The sequence below is a fragment of the Cricetulus griseus genome (assembly GCF_003668045.3).
Source record: "Cricetulus griseus strain 17A/GY chromosome 1 unlocalized genomic scaffold, alternate assembly CriGri-PICRH-1.0 chr1_1, whole genome shotgun sequence".
Taxonomy (NCBI): Eukaryota; Metazoa; Chordata; class Mammalia; order Rodentia; family Cricetidae; genus Cricetulus; species Cricetulus griseus.
This window is the reverse complement of record NW_023276807.1, coordinates 107203044-107226257: the sequence shown is the minus strand read 5'-3', so window position 1 is coordinate 107226257 and position 23214 is coordinate 107203044. Positions and strand designations below refer to the sequence as shown.

At 44.5% G+C, this 23214-nt stretch overlaps 1 protein-coding gene across 1 annotated transcript; it reads right to left on the bottom strand.

The window, feature by feature from the left end:
- Nucleotides 1-7192: 7192 nt before the first annotated feature.
- Tmem128 (transmembrane protein 128) lies at nucleotides 7193-22508 on the bottom strand. The gene is made up of 5 exons (XM_027387037.2): nucleotides 22358-22508; nucleotides 20575-20716; nucleotides 17910-18068; nucleotides 11436-11542; nucleotides 7193-7367 (listed from the first exon to the last, which is right to left on the bottom strand). Exons 1-4 carry the CDS (start codon nucleotides 22446-22448, stop codon nucleotides 11443-11445), a joined length of 492 nt encoding a protein of 163 aa, XP_027242838.1. The 5' UTR covers nucleotides 22449-22508; the 3' UTR covers nucleotides 7193-7367; nucleotides 11436-11442.
- Between the last annotated feature and the right edge of the window lie 706 nt (nucleotides 22509-23214).

Here is a 23214-nt window from a genome sequence, read left to right as displayed (position 1 = left end):
TGTGTGGTGAACTGACCGAGAGCCTCGACACTGGCTGAACTGGAACCAGTACCCAAGGAGAGTCCATCCTTCCCTGTTCCCCTCCCGAGCTGCTTTGCATCCAAAGGGAACTGAGCCGGGAAAGGGGTCCCCAGTGGTCCCGTAGACTCCAGTTGCATCAATTCCAGAGCCTTTCACAGCCGCTGTCCCCAAGGCACTACACTTTGGTGCCACGAGGAAGCTCAGCTGATGTCTGCGAAAGAGTGTCCTAAGGTTGACCCTGACCTGAGTCCCAGTAGAGTGGTCCGAAGAGGTCAATGGGAGCAATTGGGACATCTGGCTCTGAGAGTGCAGGGCACAGGCCTAGATGCCAGCTCCGTTAAAAGCTCTAGTGTATCTGATTTCAATTTCTTCGTATTTTAACTAGGAAACCCACTTTTTTTTTGTTTGTTTGCACGGAACCCTGCACACGGACACTGCAAATGACTGCAGTGGTGGGGGGTGGGAGATGGGGGAGCAGGAAACTTTGGGCTCACTGAGCCCAGGGTCTTGCCTCGCCTTCATTCTTAAGTTCCTTCATTCGCTCATTCATTCAATGTATACATAGATAGCACACTCGAAGATATTTTCTGTGCTCTGCTTGGTCCTGCGGTCTCATTAGGGGCAGGGCAGTCCTGGAAGCCAAAGGTCAGGTGAGAGGCTACAGCAGTCACCGGTTCCTCAGTGCACTGGGAGCTAAGCAGTAATCCCAAGTCTGCCCAGCCCTTCCAGGAGACACAGGCACCCCAAAACAGTACACTGCTAAGAAGGCTGAGAGGTTCCCAGGAGGAGGCGGCATCTGCAAGAGCTTCATAGCTGGAATAGCTTCTCCTTGTGGAAGGCAGGAGGCAGGTGGGGAGGGGCTGCCAATGTGTGCAAAGAATGATTGAAATGACACTAGCCAGATGCCTCAGCAAGTAAAGGCACTTGCCATCAAGCCCGACAACCTGAGTTCGATCCCCGGCCCCAGGTGGTAGGAGAGGACAGAGTCCTCTAGACAGTGATATGCACACACATTAAATAAATAAATAGATAAATAAATAAATGTCATTTTTAAAGCCCACAAATTTATTCCTAGTCCAAACCCATGCCACCCTGCAAATTCCAAAGAGCCTTTGATTGTTAAGGGACTGGGTCTCTAAGGATATGCCACAGCTGCATCATGCATGTCTTTTCCAGCATTATGCCATGGTGGCTGGTTGCCAGCAAGGTCAAACTAAGGTACTTTCCCTTCTGTATCTAAGAGTTCCATGGCTAATGTGGAGAATCCTCGCTCACAATCCATGCAGCTCTGTGGTTAATCCCTGTTCATCTTCCAGGCAGTTTCCTGATCCCTCCAAGTACAGTGATGGTATAGGAGTCAAAGTAAAAAATCAACACTGACACAGTACTACCAACTGCATAAGAAACTTCCTTCACACATGGCTACTTTTTCTATCATTTTATTTTCTAGAGAGACCTTTCAGTAAACACTAAAAGGGGCTCTGAGCTAATACCATGGTCAAGTGAGTATTGGCTGGTACACATGTATGTGCTTATGTGTGGAGGCCAGAAGACAACCTTGAGTGTCACTCCTCCAGCACTGTTCCTGTTCCCCACCTCACCCCAACTTGTCACATAGGCTAGGATGAGCAGCCAGTGAGCCCCAGGGATCCACTCACCATCCCTTCCTCAGTGATGGATTCCAAATGTGAGCTTTTTTTTTTTTTTAATGTAACTTTCTTTTTTTAATGTAACTTCTGGGGATTGAGTTTAGGTCTTCGTACTTACAAAACAAACATCTTATTGAGTAAGCTAAGGCTCTCAGTTCTCCCATGACCATGTCTCCTTCATCAGTGTGTGTGAGATCTCATGACAATGACACACCCATAAGTATACAGATGGGAGTGTAACCAACAACCTGATGGGAGGTCCTATGTGTCCAGTTCAGTGGGGGAAATTCTCCCTCCTCCCATGGTAAGAGGGCCCAACACAGCCCCACCTCCCCAGGCAGATTCTCAGAATAAGTTACCCATCTTACCGCTGGGCTCACTGTAGCCTTCTGTCCATATGCTAAACTACTCAGCCCAGTGGATAACTGTTGGTGAGAGTTCTGAGATGCAGATCTTTATACAGTATCCATTTGGAGATCCATCTTCAGTCCTCTTCCCCACATGTCTTGGTCTTCAGATAGTTATTGATCATTCATTGAGCCTTCTGGAACCCACCCATGGCACTGTGCAGGTTTCTGCTCTTTACAGCTCTTTATTCAGACAAGACAGAACACCAAACATACCAGTCTCCAGTCTGCTCATAGGAAGGGGTTTTCTTGACTACTGTCCCATCAGGGTTGGTGCTAGGTGGGACTGCAAGGCTGTAGTTGTCCACTACCATAGTTGTAGGTTGGTTCCATCTTGTCATGCAGAAGATCTATAACATGGTCTGAGCTGCTTCTCCTACCACCAGTCTCATGTTACTGTGGATATGGATTAAAGAATCAAGGCCATGAGCAGTCAGTCTGGAAGGGATGTGGACCAATTGCAAGTCAACTTTGTTCAATGCCTTACATGCCACATGGGCTTGACAACACACACCACTGTGTATGCCCAACCTTAGTTGGATAATACCCAGCTCATAATGGTCCTGGGGTCACTTAATTCTGAGAAATCAGAGAGAAGTTGTCTAATGGAAAATAACTAATGTGGAGAAGGCCAGTTTTTCACTCTACAACCCTTTGGATCTGCACCATGATTTCCCTGTTGGTTCCTGCCAGACCATATCTAATACCATTTGCAAAAGCCACTCCAAGTGTCCTTGGCTTTGCTGGGCTGTAAGATCCAAGTCAGAGCAGCTAAAAGTATAGGCTGGTGGACTCCAGAGTCACCATCTGTCAGAACTGGGATGCAGACTTATAGGCTCCACCTTCAAGTCAGCTGGTCATACATGCATTTTCAAGGGTGATGAAAGCCACACCTATTCCCTTTGATTCTGGGAAATTCAGGCTGCCCCATGGAGAGGTCAACAAAGAATGAAGCCCATAGCCAGCACCTACTGCCAGCCTCAGTGAAGCATCTTGGAAGGGGCTTGCCCAGGCTCAGCTGAGTTTTACCCCTGTGAGGCGGAAACAAGTTGTCCCTGCCAACCCCTGCTCAGATTTCAGATTCCTGAGCAGAATAAATGGTGGCCGTTGTTTCAGACCACGTACATTTGGGTGTGGTTTGTTATGCAGCAATAGGTACCCGGAACATACAGACTTGAGTGGGACTGAGTCCAAAAATCAGAGGAGACCTGGGAGGCTTTCTCCGGTGACCCCAGTGACAGGGACACAGGGCTGTGTAAGGAAAATTCTGATGGTCACAAGAGAGATGGTGCAAGTGTTGGGGGTGAGGGATGCTGGGGATATTTGGCTCACAGCATACTGGACTCAGGTCTGGTCACTCCTGTCAGGGTATGGACTGGGAAGGACAGAGCTTTTCATATACTTGTGATTCCTATCACACACACGATGGAATTCATTCCTTGTACTTCATGTGCCATAATGAAATTTCTTTTTATTCTGAAGGTTCAGAGGCTCTAGCTTAGGGCCTTATACATGCTGGACAAGCACTCCATCACTGAGCTATGTCTTCAGACTTTCTTAAAATCTTGAGACAGGATCTCTTATGTAGCTCAGACTGGCATCAAACTCAAACTCTCCCCACCTCAGCCTCTCAAGTGGCTGAGATCATAGGCATTTGTCACCACACCACAATGTCATTTCTTTTCAAAAGAGGATCAGAGAGATAGAAATTGACAGAAAATCCTTTGATGGTTTTACTGAGTAGGGTGATCACAGAAACAGGCCTCACTGGAGAACTGTGAGGAAGTCTAATATGATGTTTGCGTGTCAGTGGGAAACTGTATAGTATATTTGCATGCTGACAGGAACGGCTCAGTCCACTGCATGAGGATTACACTCAAAGCAAGGTATGAAAGAGTCTGTAAACTTGCCATGGTGGCAAAGGCCTGTAATCCTATCACTGAAAAGGCTGAAGTAGGAAGTTCACAAATTCAAGGCCAGTCTGGCATATGTAGCAAGTTCAAGGCTGGCCTGGGCTATACAATTCTCAAAACTACTGAATGAGGGAAGAAAAAAACCTACAGCTATCATTAAGGCTCAGATTGTTTAGAAATGAATCCTCATACTCCAAGGGTATAGGGAGAGCGTTCCTCAGTTGCAGAACCTGCAAGCCTTCCATGAATTCCGTGTTCCTTTCTGGAATAGTCTATACTATTCTTGGACTCCCCTGTCTTTTCAACCTTCCCCAACCAGTGTCGGTTGAGCTGTTCTAATCTAACTCTTCCCTTGTGTGCCCAAAACAACACAGACTGAAACTCAGTTTTAAAGCACCTGGAGACAACTGCCTAGAATCTATTAACTCTTTCTACTTCAAGGAATGCCGAGTTTAGTCTCAAGAAATTGTAAAAATGGGCAGGCAATGCAGCTCAGTGCTGGAGTGCTCACACAGCACGAGGGAGGCCCTGAGCTCCATCTCCAGAACTGCCAAACTTTCAAAAGAACACTTATCCTAGTCTCAGACACAGAAGACCAGTTCCCAGGCCCTCCCCCAAAACGATACTGCCTACAACCCTTAGTGAGACCTGGTTCACAGTGGCACCTCAACTGCCTCTGATGAATTTCATTTGCTTAAGGGGATCCAGGCTGTGTGTGTGTGTGTGTGTGTGTGTGTGTGTGTGTGTGTGTGTGTGTGAGAGAGAGAGAGAGAGAGAGAGAGAGAGAGAGAGAGAGAGAGTGCATTATGTACAGTGTACATGTGTATGTATGCATGTTCACATGTGTGGAAGCACATGTATGTGGTGAGTTCATGTGTATGCCTGTGAAGGCTTGAGGCTAACATGGGGGTCTTCTGCTATCACTCTACCATACATGTTAAGGCAGCGAGTGTCTCTACAGAACCTACTACAGCTTGCCATTTAGGGTAGTCTAACTAACCGGCTTGTACCAGGGACTCTGACTCCCAAACACTGGGATTACAGGTGGACTTCCACCTACACCTGTCTTTTGCATGGGTTCTTGTTGATCCAAACTCCAGCCCCCGTGTTTGCACAGCAAGAGCTTTACCCACTGAGCTATCTCTCTAGCCCCCAGAGACTATTTTTTTGTTACAAAAAGTGGATTTAGTCAGGAACTTTAAATCTTGCTTCAGGTTTCCTGGAAAAGCCACTGCCTCCCAAGACAGGTCCCAGTAGACTTGGGAAGCCCTCATCTGGTTTCCATCATTGCCAACTAAATGCCATTGTTATCTGGATATGTTCCCACCCATTCTAACACCCTGGCTTCTCCAGGGCTGCCTCTACCCAGGCTGCTCACTGGAACCACCCAGAGGTGCTTCAAGCAAGACAACCAAGCTTGAATCAGAGCCTGAGTACCAGGATCCAGGGTCAAACCTTGGTCTTCACACTGTCAGAGTCACAGCATATGCTTGATTCTGTCACAGTCCTAACCTTGATGATCAGAATTTGCAACTGTTAATGTGAATACTCATCATTTCTCATGGGGTGCTCTTTGACATGGCATCACATCACTCATTTCTTTAATGGTTATAATAAGAACAAAGATTGGGGGCTGGAGAGATGGCCCATCAGTTAGGAGCACATACCGTTCTTATAGAGGACCAGAGTTCAGCTCCCAGTATCTACACAGAGCAGTTCATAAATGCCTGAAACTGAAGTTGCAGAGGATTCAACACCCTATTCTGGCCTCTGTGGACACCTGCATGTAACCCTCATACACACAACCACACAATTACAAGTAAAAATAAGCATTTTTTAGCCGGGCTTTGGTGGCGAGCCTTTAATCTTGGGAGGCAGAGACTGGCGGATCTCTGTGAGTTTGAGGCCAGCCTGGTCTCCAGAGTAAGTGCCAGGATAGAGGCCCAAACTTCTTTATTTCTGAGACAGGGTTTTATTAAGTTGCCCAGGCTGGCCTTGAACTTGAGATCCTCTCATGTCAACCTCCTAAGTAGCTTCAAGTAGTGCCAGAAGGCCTGGCTCAAGTGAAAATTAAATGGTTCCTAAGTAACAGAGTCTTCTCCCTACCACTTTAGTTGCCCATAGTATTTGGCCTTTGCGTAACTATGTTTTAAGCCATAGATTAAATTCTTAAAAAATTCAAGCCAAGATAGTTTATAAAACATATATGAGCCACTATCAGAGCCATGTTCCCCTAAGAAGGTTGGACAGCCACTCTAGCTGGTAGGTCAGCAGTATCCAGGCTGCCCTGGGTCCTCATTGCTGCCCTGGCTAGCTGACTCCAACCTCTGCCTGGTCATTCTCTATTCTAAGTAACAGTCTCCACACACCTCCTCACACACAAGGTCCAAGTGGTGTGACCCATCATAAACCTGTTTCTCTTCCCCTCCTTACCCTTGTTCTCTGACTGGGCCCTACTATATCCTGAATGGGTACCTTACAAACATTACTTCTATTTCACTAACATCCCAAAGACAAGTATTACTTGCAGTTTTTAGTTTCAAAATTGAAAGTCCTCCAGTTAGTGTGTGGTGTGCCCAAATACCAGTGCTGACTGCCTCAATCACTTCACGGGGAAACAAATCCACAAGCATCTCTATGTCACAACTTGTGATAGGCATCATGGAAGCATATCTACACTACAAAGCACAAACACTGGTTGCCATGGGGTCAATGAAGAACAGGCTAACCTACTCTAAAAAGAAGCTTCATTATTTCCGGTTAACCCAAACTGCAAACAGCTAAAAACAGAAGCTAGCCCCAAATTTCTATTAACAAAATGCACAAGAAAGTTATAAAAATATTTTATTGATGTCACAGAAAAAAATTATATATCCTTAAACATTATTAAAAGTACATATGTTTAAAAATGCTAAAAACCCAATAACTTACATAATGGTAAAATCCAAAGTAATAGGAAACTGTAAAATGCTTCCCTTTGGTCCGCTCCCTAAAAAGCTGTGACAAATATGAGCGGTCGAGTGATTACTAACGGTTACAACACAATTCCTTCATACTTGCGTCCAGTCACCTTATACAGGCAACTAGTCTCCAGGCCCTTTAAAACTGTGGGCACACGGTGCTCCTATAACAGGCAACTATGGTCTCCAAATTCTGACAGAGTCACACTTCTTGGTTTTGGCTCACACAAACTAATCACTTGTTTGAGAACACCCAAGAGAAAGTCATTTATTCTGATTTCAACAGCAGATTTAGAAAGTCACAATTTTCCATGGGAACCACTCACTTCAGAGACACCAGCACACACTAGGATTCTCCTTCACCTCAGTGGCACAAGCTGGATACTTTGTTCACTTTAAATGGTCATCTTCTTAAATCTGGAAGAAAAGAGCATTTATATACCAAGTGAAACATCTTACACTCATGAATTTCTTTCTTTTTTTGTTTTTTGAGTCAGGGTTTCTCTGTGTAGCTTTGTAGACCATGTTAGCCTTGAATGCACAGAGATCTCCCTGCCTCTGCCTCCCAAGTGCTGGGATTAATAGTGTGCACCAGCACCGCTCAGCAAACTCATGAATTTCTATTTAACAACAAAATGTAAGCTAGGCTGTGGTGACACAGCTTTGATCCCAGAACTCGGGAGACAGAGGCAGGCAGATCTCTGTGAGCTCAAGGCCAGCCTGGTCTACAGAGCAAGTTCCAGGACAGTCAGGGCTACATACAAAAGAAACCCTGTCTCGAAAACAAACAACAATTAATTAATTATTAATTAATTAATTAACTCTGTTCCTAAGGGAACCTATGCCTTCTGGCCTCTGTGGGCACCAGATACACATGTGATGCACATACCATACACCCAGAAACATGGAAGTCAAAAGCACCAAACATCTCGAAACCCGACCAAACAGCCAGAGCCCAAGATCTCAGTCACTGTGTGTGTGGGTGGGGTGGGGTCAGAGTCAGCCAAGGCTATGGGAATAGGATGATACTGTAGGGAGCCGTCCCTGCATTCTCCATTACAATGATGGCGCCTGCAGGCACTGAATGTAAATTATTGCGCAGGCGCTGGGTAATTTTCCATTTCCTTGATCTCTGCCTATTCAGTGGCGTCATATGGACTGAGGAGCTGAAGCCAATCATAGGGTGACACGTCCCAGGCAGCGGCTGCCAGCCTTTATTAGTGGACGGGATTCTTGGCTCGGGGTCTCCGCTCTGGTAAGCTTATGCTCTCCTCTCAAGACGCATTAAAGCTTTCCTGCAGAAGGATCCGAATGTCCTGTGTGGTTCTTGCTGTCGAGGCCATAGCGCAGGACATCTGGTGCCGAAACCCGGGAACTTGTTAACATCGCCGGCACTGCGGAGACCCCTCTAACGGGGCGGATTCAGAACTGCAGGGTGGTAAATTCGGAGAGGTATGTCTTTTCTGGACTTTGGCTTGGGAATGTTGCTATTTTGGGAGGTTAGTGTAGAGGCTTCTGTGCTTTTACTAGGAGCCATTTTGACCTTTCTCACTGTTGTAGCAATCTTAAAGAAGTCCACAATTACATGTCAGAAACCGAATGTAGTGAGAGATGGGGCGCGCCCAACAATAAAATATAAGGAAAAAGGACCTCCTGGGATGTCTAATGACAAGGGAGTGTGTGTAAGAAGAGAAACAGCAACAAATAAGAAAAAAGGACCTCCCGGGATGTCTAATGACAAGGGAGTGAATAATTTGTTAGATGATTCTGTAAATAAGTTTAAAGCTTTAAATCTTGATAGCTCTGATGACTCTAAAAGCTCAAGAGATAAAGTTTTAGAGGAAACAGCTCAGCTAGGTGAAAAAGAAACAAAAAAGGAGGGAGAGAAAATAGGGGATAACCGGTCACACCCTGGTAAATTTAAGAGACCTGTTAATCCAGCGGGTGTACTTCCATCAACACCCCCATTATTTGGTACCGACTCCTTTTTACCATTAGAGGAGCGGAGAAAATTACAGATGGCTTTCCCAGTCTTTGATAGGGGAAAAGGCCATGCATGTTATTCAACACTTCTTGGAGGCCTGGAATGCCTGGGGCTTTAAAGCCTCATAAACATTGACGCTCGGGGCCATACTGCAGCCAAGCGTCACACCTCAGAACCTAAAAGGCCAAAGGAAATGGTAAAATAAAAAGATATCTTAACTGGTCTTTGGAGAGGCCCGGATCCTATTCTCATAAGATCCAGGGGAGCTATATGTGTTTTTCCACAGGATGAAGAGAATCCCCTGTGGATAGCGGAAAGACTCACCCAAAGAGCCCCTTCGGACCTTCAAAAGTCGGAACTCCACCCTCTCCCCGGGAGTTGAGAGCCGCTATTATTATCCAGATTAACTCCTGTCCTTGACGGAGAGATTGTCATCATAGATCGCTTAAGGGGTGGGGATGGGATTGTTTGGTGCAGCCGTTTGCTGCGGATTGGTGTTACTTCTCTGGCTGGTCTGTAGGCTCAGGGCTCAAACTAAGAGAGACAAGGTGGTTATCGCCCAAGCGCTTGTAGCTTTGGAACAAGGGGCTTCCACTGATATTTGGCTAACTATGCTTAAGCAGCTCTTGCCGGCCAGACAGCTCTTGCACACCCGGAGCCTAGGCTCATTGCACAGGGTAGAGTGTCTGGTTTGAGCAGCCCATGAGGGATGTTGAGCAAGGCATCGCACAGAGAGTTGCCCAGTATGCAGGCTTCTCTGGGAGGCATGTTGTCCTGCATAAGGGTTGCCTGCCCTAGTCTCCCTTTCCCAGAAAAACGGCAGAGGACAGGTCGAGAGCGCTTCGGGTCAAGCTAACAGCCTGATGGCGACTCTTGTACACAGTCTTAATGTTTGATTGGGAAGGTACAACCTCTGCCTCTATCCCTCAACATATGGGTGACCTATTTGCTTGTAAAAATATAAAGCCTTATCATTAATTAATAAAAAAAGGGGGAGATGTAGGGAGCCGTCCCTGCATTCTCCATTACAATGATGGCGCCTGCAGGCACTGAATGTAAATTATTGCGCAGGCGCTGGGTAATTTTCCATTTCCTTGATCTCTGCCTATTCCGTGGCGTCATATGGCCTGAGGAGCTGAAGCCAATCATAGGGTGACACGTCCCAGGCAGCGGCTGCCAGCCTTTATTAGGGGACGGGATTCTTGGCTCGGGGTCTCCGCTCTGGTAAGCTTATGCTCTCCTCTCAAGACGCATTAAAGCTTTCCTGCAGAAGGATCCGAATGTCCTGTGTGGTTCTTGCTGTCGAGGCCATAGCGCGGGACATGATACAGGGACCCTGCCTGAACTGCTTAAAGTGACATATGCACAGGACAAGAGGTCCCATGAGTCTTAGCAGTTTCTGAAAAAAACATGTAATGCTATAGGACAATGTCTGTGTCAACATGGTGACAGTCAGCAACTCCCATCCGACCAGCAACAGCATGATCAAGTGCATCTCTTCTTTCTGCCCACATTCCCCCATGAGGGCTGCAGGGCACACACTCCATCAGCCGGGAGACCTGGTCCTGAGTACCACTCAGGTGCTGGCCTCTACTTCCCTGAGCCCCACCTCTGCTGTCAGCAAATGGTCCCAAAAAGGTGATTTTTCTCCAAATTCAGATGTGAGTAGAATGAAGGGAGAGACTATCTTTTTTTTACCCTAATCACAGCATGATCATTCTCAGTATGTATACTTATGTAATACATGTTAACCAACACTCCCAACCAGGGCAAGAAAGGGGGGGAGGCACAGGAACACATAAATTCTCTAAGTAGTATTAAAAGAACAAATTTGTTTTAACCAGGGAGTCTAATACCTAAGGAAGAATTTTTAGGATTTATTTTTATTTTATGTGCATGTATGTTTTGCCTACACTTATGTATGTGGGCCACATGCATGCCTGATGTATGTGGAGGTCAAGGTGTTAGATCTTCTGAAACTAGAGCTACAGATGGTTGTGAAACGAAATGTGGACGCTAGGAATTGAACCCAGGTCCTCTGGAAGAGCAAACCAGTGATCTTAACCAGTGAGCCACCTCTCCATCCCCTGAAAGGAATTTTTTTAAAAAAAGGCTGGTGTATTTATCTATCCAATATCTACAGAAAATGGCAGCATTTGTCCCACATTGGGTAGATCACACATTATTCCCATACTACTTCTGTCTAAGATCATCCACACAATATAAAATGGCTTCATGTGAACTAATCCATGTTAAGACTCACAGGCTGTCTTTATGAGTTCTTTGAAAGGCAGGGTGCCGTCTCTGAAAAAACAGGCACTTAGAACTATACCTTGTGAAGGTGGGCTCAGTCCTTGCAGCTGTGTTCAATGGTAAAGTGCTTTGGTGCAGACACAACAGAAGTTATTCCCAGGCAGTCTAATCTGTCAGAGTACTCTTGGGAAATGACTACAAAGCGTTTTCACAGTTCACTGTTAGGAACAGCACATCAGAGATCTTACCGTGGACTTATCCGAGGAGTGAGATGAACATCACGACCCCCATAAACTGCGTGAACAGCAGCAAGGGAGTGAAGAATGACCACACGTTCCACAGCGCCAGGTTGAAGCTGGAAGAAACCAAAACCAAACAGATGACAAGAACAATTGTGATGACACAAATATGTTCCACTCCAGAGTCTGGAGTTAAGGAGCTCAATTTCAGAATGTCTATCCATACGTTATGTCTCTTTAAACATAGCCCCATGACAAGACGCCAGTACAAACAGGAGCATCACCGTTGCTTCAAACAGCACCTGGACCTGAGATCACACAGGCCTGGCCTCTGAAGAGGTGTGGGTCAATAGATGTTAAGTCTCTCAGTTACTGTTGCAGAATATTTGTTTAACTATGCAAAGATGTGTTGCATTTATTTACTTATGTAAGGATGTGTTGCTGTTTTGCCTTGCCTGCCTAAGGCACCTGATTGGTCTAATAAAAAGCTGAATTGCCAATAGCAAGGGAAGAGATAAAGGTAGGACTTGAAGGCTAGGAGAGTAAGTAAGAGGAATTTAGGCTCAGGGAAGAAAGAAGATGCCAGGGAGAAACCAGGGTCCAGACAGACAAATAGATATGGAGGAAGCAAGCAAGTAGGACATACAGAATAAAAGAAAGGTAAAAAGCCTTGAGGCAAAATGTAGACAAAGAGAAACAGATTAAATCAAGAGCTAGTGGGACACGCCTCAGCTAAGGTTGAGCATTCATAATTAATGTCTCCATGTATTTATTTGGGAAGCTGGTTGGTGGCCCAAAGAAAAACTGCAACTACAAATGGCACCCAACATGGGGCCCAAATTTCCTCAGAGGGCCTGAAAAAGCAGGGAGGGAAAAAAACAAAGGTATGGCTCCTTTAAGAGGCTCTGCTGTGCAGCAGAGAACTTGAACAGCTGGCATGCTAAGTAGAAACAGCAAGCTAAGTAAAAATGCCTGCCACAGTGCAGGCACCAGCTTCCTATAGCTGGGGCAGTTAAATGAAGCTCGTGGGTAAATGCAGCTCCCAGTTAAACAAAGCCCTCTGCCAAGCCCATTGGCTTAAGGCTTGGTTCTCACAGACCAGAGGAGGCGCAGTCAACTTGCAGGGCCACAGGGCAGAGGGCCTAGCTGCCACTTAGCAGTTTGAAGCTTGGTTCACTTGGTCACAGAATACTACAGGTGCACAGTAAAACAAGTCCAGACTGAAAAAAACCTTTAACAGGTTACAAGTGCATAGGTGCTTAAGAAAGAAAATGGGTATAGACCAGCACAGGAAAAAGTAAGTTTAAAAATAAGTATTTAAAGAAAGAGTAAAGTAACATAAAAAAAATAAGTCATGCATGCACAGGGAGCATGGATCCTGTATGTTGCTTTGTTGACATTGAATTTTTTGAATGCTGATGAGTGAACAACAGTTGCTGAGAGACATGGAATTGTAAAAGGAAGTGCTGAATTAAACCAGCCTAAATGTTTTAGGGATGTCTTAACTTTAAAATGAAATTTAGAAAATATATGTATTGGGGAAGATGCTATGCTTTTGTTTCCACAGGAAAAGAAAGGTTGTGGATGTCTTCAAAATTAATAAAGACCAGATTTGATTGGGAAGACCCCCTGAGAATCTTGCCTACACAGGCATAACGAAATAAACCTAGGAAAACTGCAGGACAGGTGATGTATATGCTGATCCCTTGACATGGGAACAGCTCTGAGACTGGATGAGACATGACAAATCTTGATGGTTAGAGTCCTTATGACTTATTATTACATGCCATCTCTTCATATGGTATGGATAGAGGTTTGGTTATACAGTCCAAACAAACTTATAAAGTTGACAGATGTCTTTTACCTGCTCAAACATAAAACAAGAAAATGATCTTTGGTTGCCTTGTGTTTAATACACAGTCCATACTTGTGTTAATGCAGATATGTATGTTACCTTTGAAAGTTTGTGTGTTTTCAGAGCAAGGAGACCAGACACTAATAAAAAAGGGTGGCCCAGGTGATCCAGCCTTTCAGAGTGCCTCTGTTACAGTTTCCTGAGAGTTCTAATTTCAGAATAACTTCAAGGCTGCTAGCTGAGATAGCCCAGCCTCACAGACTGTTCTATCAGGACTTCTGATAAGTCTTACACTTTCCCATTATACAAAGACTGGACAACAAATGCTATAACTAGTTTTCTTAGGACTTGACCATAATCTCAATTTTCTCAGAGTTCCCTGGGGATGCCATCACCCCCCAGACAACAGGAAGCAGACAAGAGAACACAATGCCCACATTCCCAAGAGGTGGGGTGGTAGTTTTGGGTCATTTTTGTGTTTTTCATCATTTTGTGGGGATATAGAATAAGAAGATAACTATTCATCTCAAATATTTTACATTGTTATGGATTTTTGTATACTGATACAAATTTAAGGTTATTTTTGCTATAGCATATATGCTTCTACTCATGTTTAAGGTATTTTATCTATTCAGCTCATTTAAAAATGTAACACAAAATTCTAGTCCTTGAAAGCTATTATTACAAACTGTTTAGGATATTTTAAAAATGCAGGTTAGCAGTTAGTTATCTATAACAATCACACTCATAGTCATGTTAAGTATGTTTTCAAGGTTAAGCAGGTATATTTTAGATAGGTGATCTTCAAATACTTCAGAAACCTACAGAATATGGTATTTAAGATGTTAAATAACATGACAGTGGGACATGTCTGCTCCTGGCAGCTCCAATTTACTTCATAAAACAATGATGGGCATTGAAGAAAATATGGAGTTCACTTTCAGTGTGGCAAAGCTGGCCATTTGGGCAAGAAACTGCCCTTGTCCCAACTGCTCACAGTATACTGTACAAGCAGGACACAAAAGAAAAGGACTGCCAATCTTTGCCAAGACAAGGTGGGACAGTCCTTCAAAACTCCTGCTTCATGAAAAAGTCTGTCAGATATTCTAGGCCTAAAACTCTGAAACTCTTTTGCTTTTACAATGTGTTTTATTTCATTTGGTGACAGGAATACTGCTTTTTTGTTTTGGGGTTTTTTTTGGGGGGGAGGGTCAAGACAGGGTATCTCTGTAGCTTTGGAGCCTGTCCTGGAACTCGCTCTGTAGACCAGGATGGCCTCAAATTCACAGAATTCCACCTGCCTGTGCCTCCTTGTTGATATCCTGGCATTAGCTGACCCTGCCCCCTGACAATTGGCAGGATACACACACCAGCATTCAGGCAGATACTTAGACAGCTCAAAAGGCCGTGTTGCATGGCTACATCATGTGTTATATAGCTGCATAAGGACTTTGTACGCATGTGCAAGCTTTCCCTTTTAAGCAAGAACCTCATACCTGTTCGTCCCTTATCCCCCCCTTTTTTCCTTTTATCCTCTTCTCCCCTTCCATCTCTGTTCCCTTTCCCCTTCTATCTCTGTTCCAGGTCAGCCAACACCTACCCCTCCCTTTGCTCCCTTCCCCCAATAAACTCCATGTGGGTTCTGTTGAGTTTTGTGATTTGTGTTTCATCACCTGCAGCTGACAAAATAGCAACACTCTCGAGTGCAGAGGAACCTTGGATAATTATCCAGGCACCTAGCTAGCTATTTTATCCTTTTTATAGTTTTGGAAATTGCTTGCTCTGCACTTCCTGTTTACTCAGGTAATATTATAGCCGTCTCAGATCTCTGATGGAGTTGAAGATGAGATAGTTATAGTTTTTCTTGTTACCAAATTCAGAAGAAAAAAACTTACATAAGAGATGTAAAGTTTATAAGGCTGAGAAACATAAAAGCTTAAGTTGTTTAAGAAAATGTTTTGATGCCTAAAAAGATAATTTGGGGTTGGAAGTTAGGATAGAAAATAATTAGGTACACAACTTTGGACTCATAAGATACGATAGACAATGGAGTATTTTCTCTGAATTTGCCAATGCAAATGGACTGGATATAGTAAAGGTAATTCTTGATAACTGTTCTTACTAAAATAGTCAATGTTAAAGCTAAACCCTTTCTTTTTATTTAGATAAAAAGGGGGGAAATGTTGCAGAATATTTGTTTAACTAGTTGCTGTTTTATATTGCCTGCCTAAGGCACCTAATTAGTCTAATAAAAAGCTGACTGGCCAATAGTGAAGAAGGAAGTACGGGCAGGACTTGCAGGCAGGGAGATTAAGTGTCTTTATTTGGGAAGTTGGTTGCCAGCACAAAGAAAATTCCAACTACAAGTTGGCATGTGGGATGGACCACAAATTCAAATAGCTGCAGCCTGCTTTATGATCCCAAGCATCATCGTGAGAAAAAGATGAAATGGCTCTTAAGTGCTGGGATTAAAGGTGTGTACCACCACCGCCAGGCTGAAACGGCTCTTAAAACAGAATGAAAAAGCAATGGTGTACACAATGCTATAAAATCTTCATTGCAAAAAAACCAGTATTCCTGCCAGGCAGTGGTAGTGCACGCCCTTAATCCCAGCATTCAGGAGGCAGAGGTGGGGTGATCTCTGTGAGTTCAAAACCAGCCTGGTCTACAGAGCGAGTTCCAGGACAGTTTCCAAAGCTACAGAGAAACCCTGTCTCCAAAACCAAAAAAAAAAAAAAAAAAAAAAAAAAAAAGAACAAATAAAACAGTATTCCTGTCACTAAATTTAAAAACAAAAAACAAAAAACAAAAACAAAACAAAAAAAACAATTTCTAAAAGCAAAAGAGTTTCAGTGACTGATCTGATAGGAGCATAAGCTACCAGGGAAAACCATAAAAAAATTAAATAAGCTCTCCACTCAGCCATGGGTTTTAATATATAGTCCTGGATAAATATGGATGTCAAATAATCACAAACCACAGGTCTAAAACCAATCTGACATTTCTTGGTATGCTCCCACTACAGAAGACAAAGTGAAACAATGGTATGCTCCCACTACAGAAGACAAAGTGAAACGTCGCTGGTCCACCCTCACCACAGGAGCAATACTGACCTCACAGTGGCAAGCAGACCAACTAGAGCTGAAATTGGGTCAAAGAAAGTGCATGTAAGTAGAATATACATCTACATTTAGGACTTTTACAAAAGTCAGAATTCTTTACATAAAGAAAAGCCGAAGAGCTAAAGCCTGGTTTTCTCTAATTGAGAGATATTTTCCTGTAATTTACGGGCTTTTCTTCAGTGAGCAAGTATTACTCCCCCCACCCCCCCAAGCCTTGCTTTTTCACTAAGCACCTGTGAACTTACAGAGGTGGAGTCACTTGACACTGTGTGAGCATAAAACTAATTGTGTGTGAAACAGGGAAAGGGTTGCGCAGTCCTGGCATGTCCACACTGTGGAAGACATGTAACCTTGAAAATGCACAGCTACTTCCACTGTGGAAGAACAGGCTACACTGTGTCACTAGACATACAGAAAAGAGGACAGGTGTCCCTTCAAACCTGGGATCATTAGCTCCAAGATCTTGCAGACGCAAAATCTCCAAATGCTTAAGTGCCTTAACCTGTATCTGCACCTTCCCCCATGCTTCATGTCATACGTCTAGGCTTCTGACAGCGCCACAGACTGTGAACTATGTTGGTTAGAGAGCAGCAGAGAGAAGACTGCACATGCTCAACAGATGGCATTCACTTTGGGGGACAGTGGCTGTCCCCCAAAGTGATGGTTGAATCCATTACTATGGAACCCACAGATAAAGACAGCTCCACCACTTGAGAAAAGTGTGATGCTATTTAATGAAGCTGGAGGTATGTACACACCTGGGTGATGCACTGACTTCACCCTTCTGGGTATGTGCGCACACATGTAAGCCCAACAGGGAACAGGAGTGTTCTTAATGGCATCCTTCAAAACAACACAAACTACAAACAGCTTGACTGTGTGACAGCATAACAGATATTCTAGGACTCAGTTACACAGTGGGGTGACAAATGGCAATGAACAACTGCTGGGAGAAAACTACAAGTGAACAGCAAACAGCTTCACATGTGCAGTTACATGTTAAAGAATGGTGACTGCACAAACCAACTTCTCTAAAGTTCAAAACACAGGCAAACAAAACAGTGATGATGGGATACAAAAGTAGTGGCCACAAAAATGGGGCAGCATTTGCATGTGGTAGGAAGGTACAGTGAAGCGAAGGGTCAAGAATGATCACCAGGACACTGGCTCTGCTCCTCCCTGACCTAAGTGAGATCTGCAGCAGTGCTCAACTCAAGATTAATTCATTCAGCTGCACTTGTTTTCCTTTAGTGTGTCTTTTCCATCACAATGAAGGACACTTAGTAACCAAAACATACAGTATGTGCAGAGGCCGCCATCTATGTCTCAAATAACTAAAGCAAATTGAGAGAAATTAAGAGAGGAGACCCTAAAGAACACAGTACCCAAATCCCCTTTTCCCTGGGACACTCTGCTGCTTAATATAGGTTCTGAGTTACAGTCATCATTACCTGACCACAAAACCACTGTTTTTCTCTCAAATTCAACTTTTCAACATCCACTCACCAAATCCCTGCTGCAATGAAAGTTGCAGTTGTGATGGGCACCAGCGTTGGGTATTTGACATCATATTCTTCAATCCCACGATACCATTCCAGATACACTATACAGTAAAATGCAATTGACAGGCTGACAAACAGCAAGGTCCCGCCAAAGAGAAACCAGCTGTGGAGACAAAGACAAAGAAAGCGTTGAGAGCACTGGGAGAAACAGCAGAGACTTCACTGGCCTCAGTCTTTGGGTATGTGGTCATGCCTTTTTGCCTCTACGAGCACACTGTGTTGAGGTCAGGCCTATAGTTTCAACTTTCACCCCCAGAGCCCCACTCCAGTGTCTCTGTCACAGGAGGGCATGTGGTCCCAAGGCCCCCACTTATTGCCGTGGTTAATGTAATACATCATCTGTGTGGAATCATTTCTAATGGCCACTTCTAGGAAAGCCTAATAAAAGAATACACACCTAAAGCCCTGAAAAGTCTACCTTCCCAGCACAGGCTCTCTGGGCAACACTCCCAGGTGCTTCTCACATCCTGCACACACACCTACCCAGCAGCACCATGCAGCCTGGAAATGAGTCTGCTACTGCTGAAATCAGAAATGCCTCCACACCAGACCGACCCTGAGCTCTTCCCAAGTTCTAATTAAGGAAAAAGCAGCTGCTAGAGTGGCATTTCAGGTACTCTCCTCTCTCCCAGCAAGTTCTAAACCAGCTGAGAGATGAAGTTTGCTGGCTGACTAAAATCATGTGTCAGCTTTGTCACTGATGGAGCTGAGGGAAGAGCATGGCTTTGGAGAAAGGTAACAAAACCTTTGCTGACACTAAATCCCACAGACAGAAAGACTTATTCCTAGGTTCCAGACCACAATGAAAATCTCCACCGTGTTAGTGTTGCCTCTGCAAAATGAAAGCATGGAAAGCCAAAAAAGCTGGCCTCCTTCAGGGTACAGATGCCCAAGAGAGTGGTGCTGGGTTCCAGTTTTTCAACTACAACTCACTTACACAATCATACGACCCAAGGAATGGTGAACAGAATGGCAGGATGGGGAAGTGGTGGTATTTAAAGAAACACCTCCTCATAGAAGAGCAAATGGTTTCTTCCCCAGGATTTCAATGAACTCCCTCATGCCTCACACCCTTGACAGCTCATCCCTTCTGTCTGCTTGGTTTCCTCCACAAGCAGTCTATGACCTAAAGATCTCTTTAAGGACTGTATTTCCCATAACTCAGCAAGACCTAACTCCTGTCTCCATCTTTTATGGCCCTACTGTTATATCCAGTCACCGCTCTTGCCACTAAACATAGCCCTCATGTGCCAGCTGTGACATCACCAACATCACTCCCTCTTCTGATATCTGATGCCCCCCAAACTATTCACATAGGATCCACAACTTCTGCTCCATGGTCAGCTCCTGGAATAAAGGGCAGGGCTCTCCACCCCTGGGTATGAAGGGCTATTTGACACCAGGACTCAGACCCAGGCCCGAATCCTCCCACTGACCTTCAAGGCAACTCTGAGTCACATCCTCTAATCACCCCCTTCCTAACTACTCTGAAATACACCTTTCTTGGGCCACAGTTCTCATGCCTCTTCTAGTTCTTAGGTCTTTTTTCTCCAGTCTTCTGGAGGCACAAGTGACAATTTAAACTGCATACATTCAAGGTACAATTCGATGATCACTGGATACAACATCATAAAACAACTACTAGAATCAGCTAATTGACCTGTACAGCAAGCACATCACTAGCTAACATTGTATATAAGGGGTTATGGGAAGTGGGGATACATGAGAGGACCATGTGAAACAGGAAGAAGACAATTAAGATCCTACATACACTAAATCCCCAGAACTTACTAGAAGTGAAAGGCTGTACCCTTTGGCTAACATGTCTTAGTCTTTTCTATACCATCAGTAAAGTTGCCTCCAATATTATGTCTGACAGAAACTAACAATTAACTGGATTTTGGTATATGTCTCTCCTCTCTCTCCCCACTCTCCTCTCCTCTCCTCCTCCTCTAACACCCCCCCCCCCCCAGGCCTGTGTGTGAGTGTGTATAGGCCAAAACTGGGTGTCTTTCTCAGTCTAGTCTCTTACTAGACTTGGAGTTCACTGATTCAGCTGAGTGGCCCACATGACCAGGGATCCCCTCTCCACCTACCTAGAACTGCAATTACGGGCAGACATCACCAAACTGGCTTTTTCCCTTTTTTTCAGTTTGGCAAGACAGGGTTCCTCTGCCATGGCTGTCCTGGAACTCACTCTTTAGACCAGGCTGGCCTTGAACTCACAGAGATCCACCTGCCTCTGCCTCCCGAGAGCTGGGATTAAAGGCATGCGCCAACACCACCGAGCTTGCTTTTTTTTTAAATGTAGGTTCTGAGGATCAAATCAAGTCGACATACTTGTAACAGCAAGTACTTTACCAGCTGAGCCATGTCTTAACTATTCTGAGAATTCAACTGACAGACTGTAACATGCAAAACATGAAGCAACAAGGGTTTTTGTTGATGTTTTTTGTTCTTTCTTTGGTCTCACTATGTAACCCTGGCTGTCCTGAAACTGACTCTGTAGATCAGGCTAGCCTTGAACTCACAGAGATCCACCCGTCTCTGCCTCCCAAGTGCTGGGATTCCAGGTGTGCACTATACCTGGTGAAACAAGATTTTCTTACCTGTTAGTGTGAAAGTTTTCTTTGAAGGTTTTAAAGAAATCAACATAATAGGTCACAACGATGGATGCCAAAATCCAGAATCCAGAATGAATGTTAACTCTTGGAAGAGGTCTCTCCTTTTTTTCAACAGTTGTGGAGGCTTCTGCAAAATGGAGATTCTGAGTTATGAACTTAACCAGTTTTTTATGCCATATATAGTCATCTCCTAGAACTCTCCTTCTCACTATAGTGCCAGCTGATTCGGCAAGACCATTAAGATAAGTTTTTATATATAGGGGCAGAAATGTAGCCCTGTGATAGAATAGGGTTAGTTTAGGGTTCATGAGGCCCTGAGCTATATGCCAAGAACCAAAAATTGGTAGATTTACATTTGCTGAAATAATTAATACAAGCTCACTGGAAAATACACTCCTCGATATATTAATTAATCCTCCTAAAAGATCTTTTTACATCTTCTTAATCTTTTGGATATAGCAGTGCTATCCAGAAGTACGGGAATGTATTTCACATTTCCTCTAGGAAGGTAATTAGTCATATTAAATAAGAAAAACGTCAAATGTTTGGGGATGAGAAGGTTCTGAGGGTAAAGTGCTTACTGTACAAACAGAACAACTGAGTTCATCCCCAGAACCCTCATAAAACTGAATGTGGCAGTGGATGCCTGTCACCCCACTGCTGGGTCAGAGACAGGTGGATCCTGGGGCCAAATAGACTTGGTCTAAAAAAAATAATGAGACTGACAGAGGAAGATGCCCAGTGTCAATCTCTGGCCTCCAAAAGTGCATGTACCAACAAGTGCACGTGCATACGCACACGCGCGCGCGCACACACACACACACACACACACACACACAATGAAATGCCAAATACAATAGAAGTTATACGAAAATATTTTAAACAGATATCATCTTTTGAGGTAGCTCAAACATAGAATGGTGCACCAGAGCTCCAGCCCCAGAACAAAGCTTGGTCTGCACAGATGACAGCAAGTCATTTCTCTCCCTGCAAATAAAAATGAGGGGTTCCTGACATGCCCTCTCTGTATTGTCACATGAGGACCACGGATCTCCAAGTGAGGTTCAGCTCTGGATTCTGATAGTACTAACTATTCTGATAGAGATGAGTACTGATACATGTTCTTGAAGATATTCTCAAAATGCATATATTGTCATGCCTTGGCACAATGCGGCCGGTATTTTGAAAAACTAATAAATGAACAATGGTTTTACAACATCCAAGACAGATATCTTTCAAATGAACTGTGTCTCATCCTTACAGTCTATAGACAACCAACATTATCAGTTCCTACGGAATTCTTCCTTATTTTGTGCATCTACAAGCAAAAATATATCATGAGTTGCAATTTGTACCCAAATGATGGTATGCCATACACTGGTTCTACGCTTCCTTTTGAAAACAGCCACAGGGATATACAAAAGCCTATCTGACGTACCAGGCAGAGATACATCTAAACTTATTTAGCTAGCTTTCTGCTGAGAGTCAGCTAGGCATTTCCATTCGTTACTGTATTGCAAGCAAAAAGCTAAAATGGAACACTCTGCACACGTCTTTGTATAGGTTCTTAGGTTTCTTCAGACTAAGAAACTACGGTTGGTTTTAGTTTTAAAGGATATTGCCAAACCCCTGTTAAGTCGGCTCGCCACAGAATGCGGAAGCGCAGCTCAGGGGAAGAAGCGAGGGTTGCAAGACCTGTCGGAACCCCGAACGCTTACTCGCAGCCATACTTGGTAAGCCCTGGAACCCAGAGCCGGTGGAGCCTCACCTGGTCTGGCATTGTCCTCGCAGTCCAGCACCGCTTCGGAAGGAAACAGGTAACGCCGTCGGAGCTGCTCCCGAGCCCACGGAGCATCCATCTCGGCCCCCCACCCCGCCCGTGCGACGGAAGTGACAACACGCAGCACTTCCGGCGCCCCTCCTAAGGCGGGATCTCTCGGCGTCGCGATTCGAGCTGAATTAGCTTTGCGGTTTTCGTTAGCCCAGAAGAAGCCGCGCTTTTGCCCTTTTCGTTGTCCTAGAACTTTAAAATCTCTAGTCTCAGGAGCAGTGAGTCACGGGGTCATTCCAAGCTATGGAAGCCCTAGACGGTCAAAATTAGCCTTGCCTTTGGCCACGCAGCCCAAGAACACTCAGTTTCCAGCATTTAAACGTAGAAAATAACCTTCTGTCCAAGCGGGTACTTCCAAACCCTGGTCTCCTGGCTACTCCTGCTCTGTAGGATTTGCCCTGCTAATCTAGGATGGGTTGTAGGCAGTCCCAGGAAGAGCAAAGAACCACCATATTCAGGAAGAGCCAACTATTGAAGTTAAAATGAATTTGTCTCCCAGCTTACCAAAAAGGATGGTGAACCCCAAAGATAGTTGTTGTTTTTTTTTCTAACAAATACCTTTAAGGTTGTTTTACAGAAGTATAACATTTCACAAGCTTCCTTGGGTAGTGTGCACTGGTAACTCAGAGGCAGATCCCCAAGTTTTGTTTTCATAACCCGGAAATAGAGTATGCAGTCAGACTGTGCTCCCCACCCAGGCATGTGATGACATCGTTTGCCTCCAAAGACTATATCTCCCATATAAATAAACTGCAGCTTGCTCTGGTTTCTGGAAGTCAGTTCCCATTTGTTAC